The sequence below is a fragment of the Anoplophora glabripennis genome, unplaced genomic scaffold (assembly GCF_000390285.2).
Source record: "Anoplophora glabripennis isolate ALB-LARVAE unplaced genomic scaffold, Agla_2.0 scaffold589, whole genome shotgun sequence".
NCBI lineage: Eukaryota > Metazoa > Arthropoda > Insecta > Coleoptera > Cerambycidae > Anoplophora > Anoplophora glabripennis.
In genome coordinates, this window is record NW_019417707.1 from 44,383 (window position 1) to 65,746 (window position 21,364).

The 21,364-nt window shown below is 35.3% G+C and overlaps 2 protein-coding genes across 2 annotated transcripts in view; one reads left to right on the forward strand and one right to left on the reverse strand.

The window, feature by feature from the left end:
- The window catches only part of LOC108915334, a 57,273-nt gene extending 42,099 nt beyond the window's left edge, over positions 1-15,174 (forward strand). Inside the window, exons 5-15 of the mRNA XM_018721341.1 lie at positions 6,612-6,815; positions 6,870-7,107; positions 7,706-7,886; positions 7,971-8,163; positions 9,278-9,487; positions 9,854-10,147; positions 10,706-11,254; positions 11,436-11,740; positions 12,087-12,253; positions 12,493-12,667; positions 12,826-15,174. Of these exons, the coding sequence (XP_018576857.1) occupies positions 6,612-6,815; positions 6,870-7,107; positions 7,706-7,886; positions 7,971-8,163; positions 9,278-9,487; positions 9,854-10,147; positions 10,706-11,254; positions 11,436-11,740; positions 12,087-12,253; positions 12,493-12,667; positions 12,826-12,999 (2,690 nt within the window). The 3' untranslated portion in view covers positions 13,000-15,174. The remainder of the gene's footprint in view (positions 1-6,611; positions 6,816-6,869; positions 7,108-7,705; positions 7,887-7,970; positions 8,164-9,277; positions 9,488-9,853; positions 10,148-10,705; positions 11,255-11,435; positions 11,741-12,086; positions 12,254-12,492; positions 12,668-12,825) is intronic.
- A 4,579-nt stretch (positions 15,175-19,753) lies between these two features.
- Positions 19,754-21,168, reverse strand: LOC108915326. Its single transcript, XM_018721324.1, has 4 exons — positions 21,060-21,168; positions 20,478-20,656; positions 20,076-20,186; positions 19,754-20,022 (listed from the first exon to the last, which is right to left on the reverse strand). The coding sequence occupies exons 1-4, from the start codon at positions 21,153-21,155 to the stop codon at positions 19,872-19,874; spliced, it is 537 nt and encodes a 178-aa protein (XP_018576840.1). The 5' UTR covers positions 21,156-21,168; the 3' UTR covers positions 19,754-19,871.
- Between the last annotated feature and the right edge of the window lie 196 nt (positions 21,169-21,364).

Here is a 21,364-nt window from a genome sequence, read left to right on the forward strand (position 1 = left end):
ACTACCTTGGTACAAATTGATTTTTTATTAATGGAAATGAGTTTTACTTGTAAGCGCTAAAGCTAAAAAAATACCATTATCGTCGGAAATGTCTTTTCCACTTTTTTTTCGTTTAAATTTGTCAGTACTTATTCATTGAAATGCGGTAATCTAATATACAATGGTATAGCTACTTTCCTACTTGGGTTTCGAAAAAAATCTATTACCAATATTTTTAAATGTCAAACAAATTGAACAAGTTACAAATTTAGTTTAACTGTTGAGAACTAAGAACGGGAATTTTTGGCATTCTCTCGGGAATTATGAATTTATAATCGCAAAGTTATTACTTTCGAAACTTTATATTACAGTGTAGCCAAAGTTGAGGCATTTCATTGATTTCGGCGATGAGCGGAATGTAATTTAAAATAATAGACCACATTTTCGTTTGTCCTTGCTGCCTCTGTCTCGCCCTTTTTAATTAAAAATTATTTAGATGTGAGTATATATATTTTTTCCAATTTGAGTAATATTATGCTGTAACAGTAGTTTCTGTAGACAGAACAAATTCCGTTGCAATGCTATTAATCTTATTCTAATGGCAAATATAATATTAAGACAGTTTTCGATTGAATTACATTTTATTAAAAGCCCAAATTAGTTGACACATTAATGTCATAAATGAGATATGCGAGCCATAAACTTAAAATTTTAATGATTGGTTTTATGTCTAAAATAAACCACATTATTTTGCACGATCTATTTTTACTGCTATAATCAAAAGACTAAATATTATTGCAAACTAAAATAAATATAAAGTTGTCGAAATTCACACCCCAGTTGGGTGTGGGTGTATATTTATTTTCGCTTGTAGTAGGTCCATTATAAAATTATATTTATCGTAAAATTACCCCACTTTCGATTTTCAGCAACTTCATATTTTAATTTTATTTACACCTGTACTTATACAATTTATACATCATTAGTTTTTTTTACTTTTTCTACTAGTATTACTTTTATACTCTTATAGAATTCTGGACAATATTTAATGAAACAAACGAAATTTCTAACTCTTTGTTGCAAGGTTTGTTTACTGAGAGAAACGTCGTGATAAATATAAGAACTTTTCCCGGAGTGACGTATCAGTCTTAAGCTCTGGAAGCTTGCGGTATGGATTGTTAGGCTCCTGAAAAATCTGGACATTAGAATTTCATGGTCTGTATATTTTGTGATAAATTGCAGTTGTCACGCTAGCAAACACCAGCGTAGCATTTGAACAAAGAAGCATTAGTTATTAATTTGAGAATAAACTTAACGATACTTTCATTGCTTGTGATATGTACGTCAAGTCGTAGAGAACGTGGAAAATTAAAGGACGGATTTGGAGACGTAAATAATACATTAGCGTGAATACGTCGAGCTAAAAGTATTAAACCTGTAGTACAAAATGCTCGCTTTTCGTTTCGAGCTTAAATATTGGAAGGTAGGAAATGTTAGACTAATGAGATATTTGTATAGATAAGATAAGAGGTTTGTAGTGCTTCTCGCATTATGGTAGAAATAATTCTGTACTCCCGATTAAATCGATGGTTGCCCGTTGTATAAACAAGTACCTATCATGCGATTAGATATATCGGATATCTCGAAAGTCTTAAACGCGATAGCTTACAGGAAAGAATATGGGCAGTTTCTGCCTCATGAATTTAGAAAAATTTTTAGCTGCTGTTGTATCTTCAACACAAATATTTGTTAGTAGGTAGTTATGTATGTATCTTAATTTAAAAAACGGATCAATAAACCTGTTTATAAAAACATTCACTATGTTGGCAAACGAAAAATGTACTTATATAAAAAAAATGCCTTCATTTTCATACTACCTACTTGTCCTGAAAATGTCGATAAACAATTGCAGACCATTGCATTACCATTGTTATTGTTACAGTAACATTATTCCAAACTACTCTTAATTATCAAAAACGCTGTGCCAAATACCAACGATTCCCTTTAAAATACCCCCGTACGTAAAGTATATGGCTCCCTAGAATGACTTATCATTGCATCCTCGTTAATATTTCCTTATCAGTCACTGTTAAGCCAGATGTACACATGCTACTTGCCACCGCTGCTGATAAGGTCTGATCTACGTGACAGGTTTGCCAATGCACATATTTTTATGTCGAACGCAACAGCGAGAGTTGTGGCAACAGAAATTGAAGTGCTCCAAATTATTGCCTCTATGATAGTTTTTCCTCACTAGTTGGTAATTTCAAGGGTTATATTGTATAGCTACCGCTAGAGGGCGCTGCATAACAAACGAATTCATTATATTATGTATTCGGGTGGATTTTGTTGTGATTTCCGTGAGGTACAACAGAAAGTAGGTCACAAGTACGTGAGTCCCGCCTTGTTTTTCGGATGGAGGCGATTTGTTCGGATATCTGGAGGGAAATAACTCATTTTACGTAACCGAGCTTTTCGATTTTCTTAATCCTTAGACACGCTAAGGCTCCGAGCAGTAAAATAACAGTGTTCGTAAGGCGTTGTGTTGTGTGGGTATTCCCTCGCGTCGTTTCCTACGTACTACTCACAATTCAATCTAGTTATGATTTAGTTTCACTGCTTCCACTTCAATCAAAAACGCGTAAATCAGAAATAGAGTTTTAGTCGACGTCTGCAACTGGCTGACTGTTCATACCTTGGTGGATTAACTTGAACGAATCCTCGCCTGTTTGTGTATTCCACCCTGCAATCAAACTGAGATTAGTGCAATTAAAATTAATAACACTTCCCAGTAGTATAATTTGATTTTTTGTTTACCGCAACGCTGGCCTCGAAAACCATGTGACTATTACAAGCTTTAATCATGCGAACGACAAAACAGAGATAGTATTGCCGAAAACCACTGGTTGCGAAAAAACACATCGGTTGTCATGACATTTTATTATCTAAAAATTTGTAAATACAGTATGGAATAAATTCAGTAAAAACGAAACAAATTTTTTTTTGGGAAAAATTCTCGAACAGTTCGATTTTTAATTTAAAAAATACATATTTTAGCATAAAAGGCGATTTTCAACCGTCACTTGTTTTCGAGTAATGACGTCATCGACATTTTTTTTAAATAGCAACCCCCTATTTTTTTTCTTGATTCTGAAAGATCGTTTCATTGTCCGACAGTATTAAAATGTTGCCATTTTACATAGGAAAGTTTTCGAGTAAATGACGATGGAATGTTAGAAAATCCAAATCATGTGTTAATTATGATGGATTTATGTCAAGTAAATAGAGATTTACACTGGCAAATACTTTTTTCAGACGAGGCCAGGTTTTGTCTCAATGGTACAATGAACCGTCAAACTTGCAGGTATTGGAGTCGGGAAAATCCTCATTGGATGGCAGAGACACATACCCAACACCCACAGAAATTAAATGTGTGGGCTGGAATAGTTGACAATAGAATAGTAGGGCCTTTCTTCTTCGAAGGAACCCTTACAGGAGAAAGATATTTAGAGTTTTTACAAAATGACCTTGTTCCAGCACTTGCAGTAATTATTCCTAACGATAATGACCCTGATATTCCTGATTACACCATATGGTTTCAGCAAGACGGTGCACCTTCGCACTATGCGCGCCCTATGTTCGAGATTTTCTGGACAATTGTTTTCTAGGAGGTGGATCGACAGACGAGGACCGATAGAATGGCCCGCGAGATCCCCAGATCTTACGCCCCTGGACTATTTCTTATGGGGCTATTTAAAGTCCAAAGTGTACGTTACTAGACCACATAATTTAGAAGGACTCCAAAATTGTATTATAGATGAAATACACAGAGTTACCCCAGAAATAATTCATAATGTGCAAGAAGAATTTCTACACAGACTTGCGTGTTGTCAAGAAGTCGGTGGGTGGTAATTCTAACACTTAATTTAGGTAGAAAACTTAATGAATTGTATGTGCTTGACTTAGGAATTGTTATTTTTTTAATGAATAAAATTTACGTTTTCTAACATTCAATCGTCATTTACTCGAAAACTTTCCTATGTAAGATGGCAACATTTTAATACAGTCCGATCGACAATGAAACGATCATCATGAAACAAAATAGGGGGTTGCTATTTAAAAAAAAGTCGATGACGTCATTACTCGAAAACAAATGACGGTTGAAAATCGCCTTTTATGCTAAAATATGTATTTTTTAAATTAAAAATCGACCTGTTCGAGGATTTCTCCCAAAAAGAAATTTATTTCGTTTTTACTAAATTTATTCCATACTTTAGGCGCGTACTGTATATTAAAATTTTTTGACGCGTCGTCTAAAAAATCCTTATTTATTTTACTCTCTTTGATGAAAAGCTGAATTGGGTTTTCAAAAGCTTCAGTTCGGTTCGCAAATGGGTGAATTTGATTTACGAAAGGTTAAATTTGAAGAGAAAAACCTTCACATAAATATACACACGGAAATAACATCTCCCACCAAGAATACATTCATTTTGAGAAAGTGCAGATGCGTTTTCCGTCTTCCATTGGCAATTTCGTGTCGAAATACGTGATGCGCATCGAGCTCCCCCTCTAAAAAACCCGAATTATACTTAATAAATACACTTTAGTGTGTTTTGGTTGTTATCCTTTGTGATATCACATCCGTAGTGGCAGTTAATGTCGGATATTAAGTCGTAAAAGGTTTACACTTCCCTTATAAACTCACTTTGTGGATGATCCAAATGGAGGCCCGAAATAAAAATAAAGCGTCGTAAAACTCGTAAAGCGTTGGAGAAGTTTTATGGGTCCCCGAGACATAAAAATTAAAAGAAACCGTACCAGACGGAAAATCCGGTGCATTAACGGCGATATCCTTGTGTATCTTTATGTATCTCCGCTACAAGATGCTGTCATCGAGGAAAATGTCTAAAACATATACAATATTTTGCATGAAAATGTTGTTTAAAAAGAGAATACTGTTCTGTTATCTTATTCCATTAATCTTTCCAAATCTGTATCTATCTCGGAATTAGAAACTGCAGGAATAGATTAATTGTCAAAAAATAAGTAAAGATTGCTCTAAAAAAATGCACCACTTTTTTTTGTAGAAATAATCTTAAATTCCGGTACTGTTACGTTAAGTGAATAAACAATGTTTTTTAATAGCAATTGTTTATTAAACTACTTATGTTTCTTTGAAAAGTAGTCTCGAATAAATCCTCAAGATTTATCTACTCGTATACGGGGTTCAGATCAAAGGCTTAAGCCTCGCCAAGGATTTCTCTAATAGAATTGATAAGATACGTCGAATTCCATTTTTACGAAACAGTTCTCATTAATCTGTCAATAACATTTAGAGCTTCTTCTTCAGTTCTGGAGCCGATGCCTTAAAAGCTTTCCATTCCCCTTGGCAGCAATCCATCAAACTAGAAGTTCGTTGATCTGAGCTTTTCCTATGTACATGCCGAGAGAACCGCAGATATTGTAAAAAGAATCGCCGGTTTCGCATTGTAGATAGCTTAATATATGGATATTCAATTCAATTTGATACAAATAATAACAATACTATACAGCGAGTTTTGTAAAACAGGCTGTATTTTTTTTAATTCTCCAATTTTATCTGACTCATCAATAAATTACATGTTCTTTCAGCACCAGCAGATATTTCACATTAAAATTGTTCCACGTTCAATATTTAATATCATTTACGATATTTGGACATGCTATTGGACACGAGCCAAAAACCAAACTAACATCAAAGGCGGAGATAACCCTCTATTAATAAACGCAACGAGCTGATTTCGTTTTAAAAGAAAAGCTATTGACCACTCTCAGGTAATCAATTACTATTTATGATGACATACAAGCGGAATAAAAATAGGGAGGGCTAAAAGTATGGTAGATCTGTTAGTTCGATGATTTTTTTTAGTAATCTTTGTAGTCGTTGGTGGCACTTTCACCATTAGCGACAAAGTCTAGTATCACTGCATAATTTACTACCATTTTAAGTAGGTACTCCTTTAATGGCATATCTTTATTTAATACATCATTCATTTCCAATATTTGGTTAACTTTGATAAAATACGTACAACAAAATGCGTAAATATTGAATGAGACCCTCAAAGTGTAAGGGCAACCCAATTCTTCAAACGATCGATATAGAACGAAGAAAATGTATTTAACATACTACTCTCATAAAATATTTAGATAAATTATTCAAAGCACTATAACGTTGAGCTTTAATACTCGCTGAAAGGTAATGGCAATGACAGATTCTAGACCAAAAAAGATGATGTATAAGAAATACTGCGAGAGGGAGAAAAAAACACAGTCAGCAATATTTTATTATGAGATAGCATAACTCAATTTAATGACAAAAAATAGTTTTAATGGTACAGTACACTGCTTTACCATGTCAAACTGGATGTTCACAACGTCAAAGATAAAGCAAATTACATCGATAAGTGATAGCTCTAATAAAGTGCTAGTCACGATAACATTCTGAGTTAATCTAACGGAAAAGACGCTGAAACAGTTAAAATGTCATTAATAGTATCAGTTAACGCCTCGAGGCAGATTCTAGTTTTTCTAACTACATACAACACGGTGTTAAAAAATGTCTAGGAGATAAACGTATTTCTGATAATTTCCAGATGAGTTCTGCGAAGAATTCCCCCACAATTTCATTCCTACACCTGGATACTGGATAGAATGTTCGCGACAGAAGATCACCTCCGATACCATCTGGGATGAAAGCGAATCCGAGCACGAGAATGAAATACAGGAAGGCGAGGAAGAGGAAGATAATACGGACGGAATGGAGCACGAGAACGGTTTCAGCAGACGGAGGGATCGAAGTAAGTAAAACTATATTTAATACAGAATAACTGTTATTATTTGGTTTCTTTGAGGCTGTAACGACTTGTACGAAGACGACGAAGACGACTCTTCGTCGCCAAAGAAGAAGACGGCTATTGAGGAGCAGTGGGAGAAAAACCAAGGCTTCGAACTGACAAGTGTGGAACAAGAGACCTACGAGAAATACTTCTACGGTACCGAGCATTGGAATTACTTTACGAACGATGAAGACCTAGGTCCTGTTATATTGTCTATTAAGCAAGAAACCCTCAACTCTAGAGATCAATTTAGGTTCGTCCTTTTTTCACAAAACAGTAATTGAAGTCCCTAGTTTGATAGAGCATCGCGATCAACCATCATTTTAGGACAAAATCCTTGTTGCCTACCTTGAAATATAAGTTTATTATGTCATGACCAAATTTTTTAATATAAAAATTGCAACAATTAGATATTGGCAGACTTTTGATTGAAATATCAATCTAGGGATAAGTCCCTAAATTGATAAAGTACTGCAATTAATAGCCATATTAGGGCTAAATTACCATTGCCAACTTTGAAATTTGAATCTTCAATCCATTTTAAGCAATTATTAATTTTTTCACATATTTTGTTTGTTTAATAACCCAATATTCAAAAATACTGTTGCAATTTAATTTTATTAAGAAAAGTGTGATCAGTCGCAGTTCTTGTCCAATCTAGTGACTTTAACAGTGATAACCTCGCTTCGTTTATTTTGATGACGTCAAGAATGTAGCCGTGGGGCTTTGTTCTCTCATTGATGGAATGAATTTTACCTTACTTTGTAGCAGATAACGTTTGGATTTAGGCGCGCTTATAATATTGATTTAGCTAGAAGCTTCCCGTATTAATAATTGTATGTAATTTCCAGAATATTGGTGAGAGCTATTAGTTACACCGTTCACGGTTTAATCCCGGCAAGTTGTGTTTTCGCAGATCGATATAATCGCGAGGAGGTGGTGAGATCCTTAGGAAAAGAAGTCAACATTAACCCGCCCTTAACACTCGGACAACTTCCTGATACACCTGAGGAACTTCTCAAACTGGATCAGGTATTTCCTTTTCGCTTTTCCTTTTTCGCGTAGATTCCTACGATTTTCCTCAACTTTTTAAATTTTGCGAATATATGTTTTTAGGTGTTCATAAAATCGGAGCTGAAAGTTGGCGTCATCTACGTCAAAGAAGGACAGTACACGGAAGAGGAGATCTTAGACAATAACGACAATTCTTTTATGTTTGAAGAATTCCTGCAAATACTAGGGGAAAAGGTCCGATTGAAAGGTTTCGATAAGTACAAAGGTGGATTGGATACAGTGCACGATCTCACTGGTAAGATTTTAAAGCTATGAACAGCATTTGATGATCATCAACGATTTTGTTTAAAAACAAATATTTCCTTTTCTTTTATGTTTGTACAACAATTCCTTCTGAGGCTATATATTTCACTGACCCCATTCGACTTTGTTTTGTAACAACGGTTTCTGGAAAAAGGCCGCGGTAATGTCAATGACTGCTGTTAGGAGCGGGACCAAACTTTTGCAATATCCGTTGCCAGTAGAAGGGTACGCTAATTCCTCCGAAATCGTTAGCCGAATGGGTCCGGAAGTAACCTCGGCACGGAATGAACAACATATACACAATAAAGAGCTATTACTTCCATGATTATAATTTAACGAGTAGGATAAGTGCAACGATGAACATTTAATAGGATCGCTAATATGTGTAATTAATTTCGTCGCTTTCTAAGCATGCGAAATAATAATAGAGGGTGTACGTAATTTATATTTTATGTAGTTGTTTTTCCCGATAATGACAGCTAAAATGGTAAAATAGTAAGTATAGGGTGCGTCAACATAAATTACATTCTTCCCATTTTACTTGATGCTTCATAGTCCATTTCGTGTGAAAGTTTAATCGTTTTTTCAATACGTGTTCGATTATTGAATTTTAGATATTTTAGTTTGTACAACTTAGGATACCAAAATAACTAAAGCAGACATGCAAATATATGAAAATATATAAATATTAATTAATCAATAGAAGGAAACTCTCATGATTCAGACTCAACTCCAATTGTCCGTTTTACATTTTAAATTAATTAAACGTCGTTCATGTGAAGAAACACTTTTATATCCCTTGAGTAAATAGCACGTTTTCGATATGAGACCGTAACGACGGTAATAGTAAATATGGAAATAGTCTTCTTCCTATTAACTAAATTGCCGTGTCATCGCATGACATGACATCGCATATTTTTTAAATGATACCCCACTGTGACACCGAAAATATTAATTTTAACGGCGATGATACATTACAACCAAAAAGAAATACAAATCATTCAAGAAGACACTCAACAAATACCCGAATTTATAGTCTCATCCATTCCACTGGAAATTGTTTTTCTAATAATTGAATTCACACCTGAATCTCTCCTTTTTTATAGGCTTATACTCCGTCTATACAAACTGGAGGAATATAGAGATAATGTTCCACGTCAGTACACTGTTACCATACGAACGGCACGATCCACAGAAGTTGCAGAGGAAGAGGCACATAGGCAACGATATAGTATGCGTGGTCTTCCTTGAAGCAGACAACACTTCGTTCTCACCAGCCTGTATAAAGAGCCATTTTCTTCACACTTTCATACTAGGTGAGCTGAGTATCCTCTTTTACAAAGTCTTATGACCATCATTTCTCATTTTGACCAACCGAAACAAATGACAGTATTTTCTTCTCCAAAATCTCATTTTCCCATCTGGTCCAATAAAAACAAGTAGTATCCCCTTTTCCAAATTCTCCCCATCGCGTTTTCTCATTTAGTCCAACCAAAACAAACGACTGTATCCCATTTTTCAGTCTCACAATAACATTTTCCCATCTTGTCCAACCGAAACAAATGACAGTATTCCCTTTTTCAAACTCTCACATCACCATTTCTCACGAGTAACAAACGGCGGCTTTATTTTTTCTAATGTCCCACAATCACAAACACAGATAACAGTGTCCTGTTTTCCAGTGAGGACCTCTCCTAGGATCAAGAGGAAGCCCACGCGTTACGAGGTGTCGGTGGTCACTAGGGACGAGGTAGGTGCCTACAAACCTTACCTGTGGGAGCAGAGCGTCTTCGACAAAGGTCCGATGTTTCGGGAGTGGCTACTGACGAAAATAGTGAACGGCGAGAGAGCCAGCTATTCGGCACCGAAATTCGCCAGGATGCAGGAAAGGACCAGATCGCAGATGCTGGAGGACATCGTCGCCAATCTACAGAACCACGCGGAAACCGGCCAGATACCCAAACCCTACAGAAGAGGTAAATAAATGTGGGAATACCTCCAAGGTATTTTTTAGGTCTATGACATAATTCCGGATGTTGTTCTTTAGACCAAAAAGTCTTAATGATTAAATGGTTAAGTGAAGTTAGTTATCGTATACCTACGCCACTGGATCCTGCTCAAGTAATCGACAAACAAATGCACTGCAACCCTCGTGATTTTATCATATCATCGCATTTCATCGTAATCTCGTTAAAGACGACAATCAAGTCGGTATCTAATTGTACATCAATAAAGTTTATACAGATTTTATTGGTCTGGAAACTGGGATGCCAATTTCGTAATATGAATTGTGTCTTTCCACAACCGAAAGAAAACAACTGTTCATAAAATCTGATTCCATACGAATGGTTTCCAAGGTTTCGTTTGATATTTCCTCGGTATCTAAAACAATTCAATCAAAATAAATCTATACTATATCCTATCGATTTGTCTTTGTTTGTACGTGCTGCAGCAGGATTGTGTGTTGTTCACTTAGTACCTTTTACTGGCTTGTTGGCGATTAGTTATTGCGTACAAAAAATCTTTCGTTCTAGGCTCCTGGAGGCCCATCGGCCACATGAGACCATCCTCGCCGCTGCTGGACAGCGTGCGCGACCAATTCGAAGACTACGACCAAATAGCGAAAGACTTCACCAGGATGTTCCTGAACACCGAGGCGAACACGCTGGCCAACGCCCAGCTCTTCGACGTCGCCTTCCTCGTCGGCCAGTCCAAGCAGAAGGTGAAGCTGGTCGGCGTCAGGGCCATCCTGGGGGTCCGCAGCAGGGTGTTCCAGGAGATGCTGTACGGCATCCAAACTGGTTTCGGCTCACCACAAGTACCGGTTGCGGAGCTGTTAGCGAGGCCGGTCCCGACGCTACTCAGCCCCCAGCAGGCGCGACCGAAGAGCAGCAACTTCCTGCAGGTGCCCGACATCGAGTCGCCCAGACCCAAGAGCGTGCCCAGCTCGCCCATGGTGAAGAGGGCGTTCACCAGGCTGGGGACGATCACCGCCGGGTGGGGCAGGTCCATCAGGAAGCACAACACCCAGCAGTTGTCGGCCGACGACAAGAAGAAGTGGGCTAGCAGCCAGGACTGTTCTAGTAAGTGGTATATTATTGCTTACATGAAGCCTCAAAGCTTCGCGCGTAACGTCACAGATTTAATACACTGCAATGTGATTCAGAATCCTGTTCTATTGGAAACTGCAACCACTGGCGATGACGTCACGAGACGATGACGCGTCAGACGTGAGGCTTTGTTTTATAAATCTTTCGATTTCAGACAAAGAAGGGAAGGACAAGGAGGGCAAAGACAAACCCTCGCTCTCCCAACTGCCGGTACCGAGACTCAGCGTTTGCGCAGATGCTCAAAAAGTAGACAGGGCGAAGCTGGCCCAGACTGAATTTTCTATTATTGAATTCGATCCCGAAACATTTCGAATATTGTTGGACTATCTTCATACAGGGTCTTGTCCGTTAACGTGTTCAACAATACCCGGATTGATCTGTGCAGCTGAGCATTATGACCTGCCCGAACTGCTACAGGCATGCTTCCATCACGCCAAGCAGTTCTTGAGGATAGACGTGGTAAGTATTTAGGTTAATATAGGAGGGTATACACGTACACGAATGTACAACGTAATAAATCGTAAATTTGCAAAGATCGTGTTGCCTTTCATTGAAAACACAAATTAATTAATAAAAAAAAATAGATAGCAATAAATTTTTATGGTGAAAGTACGTAATAAATATTGAATAAGTAAAAAACTAAGTGAAAATTAGATTCAACTAACTTGTTTCTGTGATAAAGTAATCTACAATCGATGCAATAAAGAGAAACATATATTTTTATTGACATAAAGTCTTATTCAAGCAAAAAAAATCCAACACAGTGCATACAAGAGCAAACTACAAAAGAAATCGATAATTTCAGGTGTGCTGCATGCTGTGTTCTCTGGAGAACTACTACTGGAGGTACACCTCTGCTTCGGAACTTGTAAATATGATCTTGGCTTTTGTGGAAACAAGAGCGTATGCCTTATTTCAAACTAGCGAATTCCTAAATTTGAGCGAATCCATGGTGCAAATGATAATGTGCAGGTAAGTGAGCCAAGACTAGAGTTTATTGTATTTTCTGTCCAGCCATGGAAAAACAAAAGAAAGAAGGGTCTACTACAAAGGTTCAAGTCATTATTTGAATGTTGTATTTCCATGGCTTGGCAGATCTAGCCATGGAAAGACAAAACAAAGACGGATCATTGTTTGAAAGTTGTATTTTCGTGGCTGGGTCGATTACGCAAAAATATGTTCTGATGGTGTTCATTGTGTTGACTTTTCAGGAATCTCGAGGTGCCCGAAGTACGAAAATTCGAGGCGATGCTGGCTTGGGCTAGGCACAAAATTCGGACGAAAACTTCTAGTAAATTGGACGCTAAATTAGAATTCAAATGCATCATGGAACGTTTAGCTAGGGATCTAAAGTTGTACAGAATATCGCCGCAGGAACTCATTAAGGTAAAAAGAAATCAGTTAAATTCCCAAAGATCGATTCATCTTGCCCAAAAAATTGTTAGAATAAAAAGGGTTAACAAAAATGTGGGATTCGCCCTGCATTTTTTTCGTCCTTAGTTCTAAATTATTGTAAAAGACTAGCTTGCCCTTCTTCGTTTCAGGTTGTGCTGCCCTCGAAAGCTATTAAGAACGAGAGGATATTAGAGACCCTAATGTTCCAAGCCAACTCTGGCATGTACAGAATCCAAGATTCCTACATCAAGGAATGCACCCAAAGACTGCAAAAACAGGATTCCCGGTTTTCAGAATGGGAGTCTTTCGACTACAGCAATTAGAGACTTTTGTGAAAGAAAGTAGTATAGGAGACAATCATTACGCTACAAGGACTTTTAAGAGTACGTTAATATGCCGCGGTGATCTAGAGCGGAAGATCCGTCAAACCGAAACACGTCTTCCACGTCAAATAAACAATATTTTATAACTGTTAATAAGAAATAATGTATAAAATCAATATAAAAACGTCTCCAAACAAATCCACCACATAATCTTAGTACACATGCTGTAAAAGCTACATTTTTTCATAAAATTACTCAAACACCTTTAATTTAAGACAAAATTAGAAGGCAGTCTATAATTTTATAAGTATTTGATGTTCTGAATCCAATTCCAGCACCAGAATTGCTCCATTAAGTCAGGTTTACAAGAGATTCTAACCTAAAAGTGTCAACAACGCTGGTTTTCGCTATATTTGAGGTTATGTTACACCACGTGGTAAATCGTTAGAATCAAATTGAATAATAAATAATTTCTCGAGAGGAAAGAAGAGATTCTAACGATTCAAATTAATTTTGAAAGAAAGACAGTACTTTTAACCTCAAATATAGCGTAATACCGTATTTTCGCACTTTTAGGTTAGGATATATCTAAAACCTGATGCGATCGAGCAATTTTGAAATAGGATTCGCGTCAAGAAACTCTGGAAAAAACTGTGTTTTACTTCAAACCTTCGCTCTTAGAAATAGTTTTAGAGAAAATTCTTACGCTTGTTTTGTTTGTCAGAGAAGCCAGTCCTAAAAGTTTGTCACACAAATGTCTTTGCCTCATGGCAACGGTTTTACCATAAAATACCAATTTATTTACCATAGAAGTGGTGATAAATGAAAAATACTAAACACAAATTCTTAATTTATACCTAAACCTCATTCACAACCGAATATTTCTTCTACTAATGCCACAGAACGGATTTTCTGATACTTGTTTCGGTTTGACTGGTCCTGCGTGGCAGATGTACGACCGTTGAAAATTTGATATTATATTTATTAACTAACCATGTCATCTGGGAACAAAGTGATCGATGTTTTATTGTTGTTAAAGATTAAAGTGTGTGGTTGCAGGACAATCTCTCTAAAATTACGTGTTTTGCCTTGAGTGTATTTTTTCTAAACGCTTTTAGGTACTTACTTTCCGTATCCCGTTTAACATCAGTACTTAAACTACGCGTCAGTTCATTGTAAAGGGTACGCTATGAGGACGAGTGCATTTTAAAGAAAAATGATAATAATAAGCTTCCAACTATTCCTCGAGTAACCCCACGTCGCTGTCATTATCCTTATTATTACATTTGCTGACGTGGACCCACGAAACCAGTTCTATGGTATATAATTTTTTGTTCCGTAATCGACATAACCTTAAAACATTGAGAAAATAATAAGTACAATTAAAAGAAATTCGTATGGATCATAAACAAGTAAAAAAATGAATGCAACACCAGGAAAAACACATTTTTTTTCCTTAGTTTTATTTTTTATAAGAAATGTGTATTGAATTATTTTACGGATTTTGAGGTGTTGTTTTTAGACCAGCCTTTTTGAATTAATGGAATATATGAAACAGAAATAAAAACCATAAATTAAATACGCCAAATAATGAAATTCTTAATATTGATACGATATTTTTTTGGGATTCTTGCGAACGACCATTTTGAGACGCGATCCCGCCCCTAAGCTCATTTTGAATCATTTTCTTTTAAAATCTCAACAGCAAATAAATTCAGTTGTCGAACTGAAGATCAAGGTGGGCATAGTTAATAATTATTAGTAATAAAAAAATTCCTCTCGTACCGTACCCTAACCCAAACGCTGTCTAGTCTAATAATTATGCTTTTTTGAAATTAAACCTTTTATCAGAATGGGTTAAGCAAGGAGCAATTGATTTTTTTAGCCATTAAAAAAATTATCAAGCTACACTGAAAAAAGTGTTCACAATTGCTTAAGCTACCTACAAATTTATCAGTAATTTCAATGATGGGCAAATTTGCAAACATGTTTCTGTTATGATATGATAAAAGACGCTATTAATATAAGCCTAGTGAACATTTTCTCTTTCTCTCTAACATTTTTTTCTTTTGTAGTAGCTCCAAAGGAAAAGTTAAGCCTTTAAAAGACCCATCAACTACACTAATGCAAAAAATTAAAGTGTCAAAAGAATTTCCGAAAAGTTTCCATGATTTTTGACAGACTGTATTTAGGTGAAAAATGGTCGTATCGGGAATTAAAGTCGTATCGGCATTTTGGAGCTCTAAGATTCTAGTTTTTAGATCTTTTGGTCGAATTTTTTTAGGAGCTACGGTTATCATGCAATTCTAATAAATAGCGCAACAAAAAAAATTTGCAAATTTTTTTTATTTTCTCCATGGTCCGTTGAAATTTATTTCAGCAAGATGAAACTTTACAGGGTTCTTCTGGGTATATCGAACTGTAAAAGTCATGCTTAACATTAGTCATTTCGTGAATATTTCTAATTTAACCGTCAATTTTCTAAAAAATAAATTACCCTTTTTTCCGGTTTTTTTAAATTCGTGTAAAAGATGAAAAAAAAAATCCGAAAAGTTGCGGCAGAATGTTATAGGAAATTTATTCCAGTTTTCGAAAGTACCCTTCAATTCTCTGTACCACCATTTGTCGCCGAGATATCGATTGAAGACAAAAGAATCCTTTTCCTTTAAAAGTCCGACATTTTGATGAAATATCGAAATTTAAAAAAACGGAAATTGAAGCTGAATAAACAAGCTATCTGGTACATGCAATGGTTTAGCTGAAAAAAAAATTCCAAGTCCGTGGACGCTATTTCTTAGAATTGCATGATAACCGTATCTCTTAAAAAAATTCGACCGAAAGATCTAAACACTAGAATCTTAGAGCTTCAAAATGCTTCTTTTTAATTCTCGATACGACCATTTTTACCTAAATACAGTCTGTCAAAAATCACGAAAAAATTTCGGAAAACCTTTTTAATTTTTTCATTAGTTTAGTACTCAAATCTAACGGTTGATTTGAACGTTTATAGTTTGGAATACCTCAGAAAACAATTCAAGTGTGCCCATAGTAAGAACTTCTCTACTTCAACCTCTGTCTCTAAAATCGTCTATAGTAACATATATATCGTTCGTAGTTTTTCGAGAATTGATAGAAGGTCTCTATATTCCAAAATCATTCATTATTTTATTTGCAGTAGCGCTTATTTCATTTGTAGTTCCTCAAAAGCTAACTTGGAGTCACAAGCTTTAGTTTTAAAATCGTAATTGTTTGTAGTAGTGTTTATTTCGTCTGTAATTCCTCCAAAACGGTGTCACTAAATTCATAGCTGTATAGCTGTAGTCACATAGTCACTATATTACATGGCTCTAAAATCGTTTGTAGTTATTTGTAGTGTATCAGCTTCTATTTTTTATGTACAGCTGAGTATGGGTACTAGTCTCAATTTTGGATCAGCTAAAAATTAAATAAACGTTACTACTACATGAATTTTACACTGGATTATGGTGACTCTATGTAAAATTTTAAGGAACTATAAACGGAATACCCAACTGTTACTATAAGCGACTACAAACGATTTTATATACAGCTTGGAGTATAGTGATTCTCCATCAATTTTGGTGAATCTACAAACGAAATAAAAATGAAGGGAGGTATTTCTAAATTTCTGTTACTTAAAACTTCCTTGGTTCTACAAGCAATGTGAAGTCTTGCAGTAATGGACGAGAATTTCAGTTACAATTTGTAGTGGATCAGGGAGAAGATTTGAATAATACTCCTACATTTAATGTGATTGCTTCTGTCGAGTAAAGTTTTTAAATTCCTAAAACTTGTTCAAAAGAAAATTCTCCACTACAGTCACCTAGAACCAATTTTCTATAGGAATCAACCGTCAGATTTTAGTTCTGACAAATCTGCAGCAAAATGTCACTACAACTGCGTACCATATGAATTGCAAAAAAAAACGTCTCCTTTTATTTCTATTTGTCCTGAAGACATAAAAACTGGTGAAAGGCTTAATTTTAAGCTAAAGCAATTACTACGTAGTGCTGATTTCAGTATTTTAGAGAACATTGATGGGAAGTCTTTAATTTTGTTACGAGCAAATCGTTTCGTAAAATGGCGGGTTATGTGGACCTTGTTTGTACTTCTTAAAAGATAAAATAATAATAAGCGTCGCAGGCTCCGTGAAAAGCATTCCCCTCTAGCGCCGCGGAGAGGGGGCAACGGCGCATTTTCTGTTACTAATGTACCGCCGCTTCCCCCTCTCGTGTAGGGGAGTCCTCTTATCGATCTTGCGATGAGGTTAAAGTCATCGTCGCTGTTTATAAAAAAAGTATTTATATGTGTTCGATGTTTAAAACTTATAATAAGAAACACAATCAGGTGTTTAAGACTTAAATATATTTTAATTACTCCTAGATAGCAAAAAATGTTGACATATTTTGATACTAAATTAATAAAATAATAAAATAGTCGAAATTATTGAGGTTTATCGTCCGGCACTTTGGTTCACAAGCAAGTTCTAGCCTGTAATACTGACATAACCTCCAATTATTTTCGTTTTAATAGAGTAAACTGATGAGGGATGAAAAAGTTTTAAAAATTAAGACAAAATTCGGTAGTGGTTGATGAAAGTTAAATGCAGGTAATTTTCCTTGAAATCTCGAAAAGGGTTGCACCATAAATTTTTTATAAACCGTTTTGGTGAGCTCTGTTTCATCTTTTCGGCACATGACACCATTAACGAGACGCAGTCTTTCGTTTGGACACAAATAGTAGTTTATATATATCGTAAATTGACAATTTAAGCGATACGTAAGAAGTAGAGCGGATAGTATTTCAAATGTATAGACGTTATAAATCGTATTAAAAAGTCGCTTTAAGTATATAGCATCTAAAGGTGAACATAACCTTAAATATTGTTGTCGAGTTTGAAGATTTATCTGTTCCGCACAATGAAATGAATGATGTGAATATGCTTAGACTGCGACAGTTCTAGAATTGTAATTATTAGAAAAACAGAAAGTCGCTGCATTTTCATGCCAATACAAGCCTCAATTTCGTCTTGTTCTTTAGTGACGTCACCACACGCGCTTAGGCATACCGTACTATATTCGCACCATCTATAGACTTAAAATTTTTTTAATTTCCCTTTCAATTAAAAAATCTATGTAGCTTTGGAAACGCCCAAAGTTTAAAACTTAGCCAATTACTTTTCAGACATTTCCAGAGCCTTCTTTATTTACTTTTCTAACTACATATTAAATACAAGCAAAAATTTATTCCTATTTTTATGCTTCTTTTTGTTCATTACAATTAAATATGAAACATAAAGTATGTTCCAGAAGCCATGTGGTTAAAATGTTGGCACTTATTTTTGGGACACCCTGTATATACAACCTTATCCGAGATTTCAGGTGAAGATACCCCTATTTAAATGTGTGCATAGAAATCACCCCTAAAAAATTGTAAACAGCAACTTTTAACCTGGATTTATTTTTTAATAATTTTAAAAATAGATTTTGTAAAAGTATACAACTTGACAACAACGTAATAAGAGGTAGAATTTTTATAGTTAAATGGAAAATTATGTCAGTATTAGTAGGTGGCAATTTCCTACATGTACCGTTCCAAATATTCATTTATGTAGTGTCTTACTAAGGAATAGCAACCGGATCTCACAAAAATTAACTCTCAGTAACGTTTTCGTTGGAATGCCGCGTTTTATATCATGTACATAATATTGTAAATGGCTGGTGTTAATTTTTCTGGGGAGTAAATCTTTTTAAGACTCGTTGTCAAATATTGTTGCCTGTTCCGAAGAATATATATTAAAATAGGTAATTACTAAATATTATACAATCTTTGTTACTTATTTTTATACACACATTATATGATGGTAATGTCACGTCCTTTCCTAGACACGCATTTTGTACTACAAAAATTATTTTTTCACTAGCTGAAAGGAGGTGACATTAACGGACAACCTTTACTTTTTTGTTAGGTATTTATTTTTCCTGTACTTCCAAGTGACGACCAATAATTGTGGATAATAAGTTTATGCAATGTTCGTTGTTCTGTCAGTGTAAATTAAATGGAATATTATACTATTACAGGTCAACTTTGAGGTGAAATAAATTTTATTTGGATGCGTTAAATATTTTCTTTACACTTTCAACTGATACGTTTTTAAGCAGAACAAAAGAAAAAGACCAAAATAAGTAGGTATATAAATACAAATTCAATCTTAATTTACAATGTAAACCACTCATTTTTCAAAAATCTGTCAAGTTAGAGTTGTCATAATATTCCCATCCACATGTACACAACACTGATTTTATAACCTACGTTATCAGATAAGTCAGTCAGGGCTGACGCTTGCACACAAATTTTGACGTATGTAGGCCGTCAGGATCCAGAGGACGTTGCAAACGTCACCGCAACAAATTGCTTAACTGTGCTTAAAACTGTGGACAATATCAGCAATGAGACTGACCCTCTTGTACTGTATTTTGTGTACGTAGGTACACAACTTAAAACTTATAACTTATAAGTAGGTAATAGGTATACTACAAGAGTTCTAGTGTACATTACAATTAATTATTTTAAAACAGGAAACTGACAACTGACAGAAAATATACAATAAAAACATAACCTCACACTAAACATACCATAGTGTCAGCACAAATTATTACCTATGAGAAGAACAATTCTTTTTGGAAATGAGTATTACCAATCAACATAATATTTCTAAATCAACCATGCTTATGTCTATATTTTATCTATCAAAAGTTCCACACAACACAACTTCACAGCGTTCACTTTATCAACAATGAAATAACCTTCATCTAATAAACTTTAGTCCTGTTCTGGATGACTAACACCAACTTTTATTCATCTACGGTGTCTTCCACCCAGGTTATTAGATCTACAAAACTTATACTACATTTTTTTTCGTACGACGAACAGTCGTGGTTTCTCCCTCTTCGTTCCGCTGTTGAGTATTCGGAAGAAAGCCCGAAATTCTTACTAGCTGAAGGTCTATAGAAAAATAAATACTCAATATTTGCAGATATTATATCTGTATTACTTACGTAAATATTATGTGGATAATTTCTCCAAGAACACCATTAATGTCTTTTATGGAATACAGAGACATTTCACAGATAGCTCGTAATAAACAAGGTTTGCCGGGATAACCATTGCTAAAAAACGTAAGAGAAAGTAGCAACTAAATATTATTTTCAAGTGACGTAGGTGGGGTTTTTCTTAAGTAGATATTGACAGGTATTGACATGCATGTATATGTTTGTAATAAGTAGTTAATGTAAATCTATAAGTTCACATGATTAAAAAAATTAAATACAGATGAAATGGCATCAAACTTATAAATTAAACAAGTGGTTTGGTTGGTGGTTGAAGTGACAAAATTATGCAGTAAATACGACAATATCAATTGATTAGACATAAGAAAATCCCCATCTCAGTATACCTACGATTCAATTCTCTTTTCAAAGGCCTTATAAACCATTTGTCTGTCCATATCTCTCTCAATTAACGGAGGATATTCGAAAGACGTTTCGTTACTTGGTAATGGATGGAGAGCTTCAAAGAAATGTGAGTAATAAACATCTCTGTGTGGTAAATCGATGGGAAAAGCTATGGCTATAAAAATCTGAAAATTAAAAACCACAGCTGCTAGTAACAAAGTAATAATAATTTTGTTTTCAACATTTTTAAGCTAAGAAGCAGATATTACAGAATTTAATTACTAATTACTAGACCTGTGCGTAGCTAGGGGGGTAGGGGTGTGCACGACCCACCCCAGAAAACCCAACAATAATATTTTCTTTCTCATATTGACAAGTCACTGACTGCGCCACCTTTTTTTTTAGAGATCTGCACTGAACTAGCAGCAACCCTCTGGGCCAACCCCAAGCAAAAATCCTAGCTACGCCCATGGTTTTAGAACATGACAACACAGTAAAAATAAATATCAACAAACGTTTAAGAAATTATTAGGTACTTTTACATTAACCTAATTAAAAATCTCTGCTATAAATATTGGAGTTGCTTACCCCCATTGTGGTAGCACTAGGGAATCGAAGTTTTATATTGGGCGCTGTGTAACTGTCCTGACAGAAACATTTCACTATTATTGTCACAAAAACCATTACAGAAAATGAATTTAAATGTCTGCACACGAAAAACGCATTCGATTTTCCGCCACATAAAGCCATGTTGAAATTTTATTTAAAGAACTTATTTTTCGTTGAAAATCTCATTACTTTTTCTGGAAGGTCGCAAAACTAGTTCAACTTTGTCATGCTTGGAGACAGGTGTGAATTATATAACTGCTTCTGGTGCGTGTACATCTATATTT

Coding starts and splice junctions, on each gene's coding strand:
- LOC108915326 (XM_018721324.1), bottom strand. CDS start 21,155: ATGGTTTTTGTGACAATAATAGTGAAATGTTTCTGTCAGGACAGTTAC. Junction 20,657..21,059: donor CTAGTGCTACCACAATGGGG/GTAAGCAACTCC, acceptor TTTAATTTTCAG/ATTTTTATAGCCATAGCTTT. Junction 20,187..20,477: donor TTTGAAAAGAGAATTGAATC/GTAGGTATACTG, acceptor TACGTTTTTTAG/CAATGGTTATCCCGGCAAAC.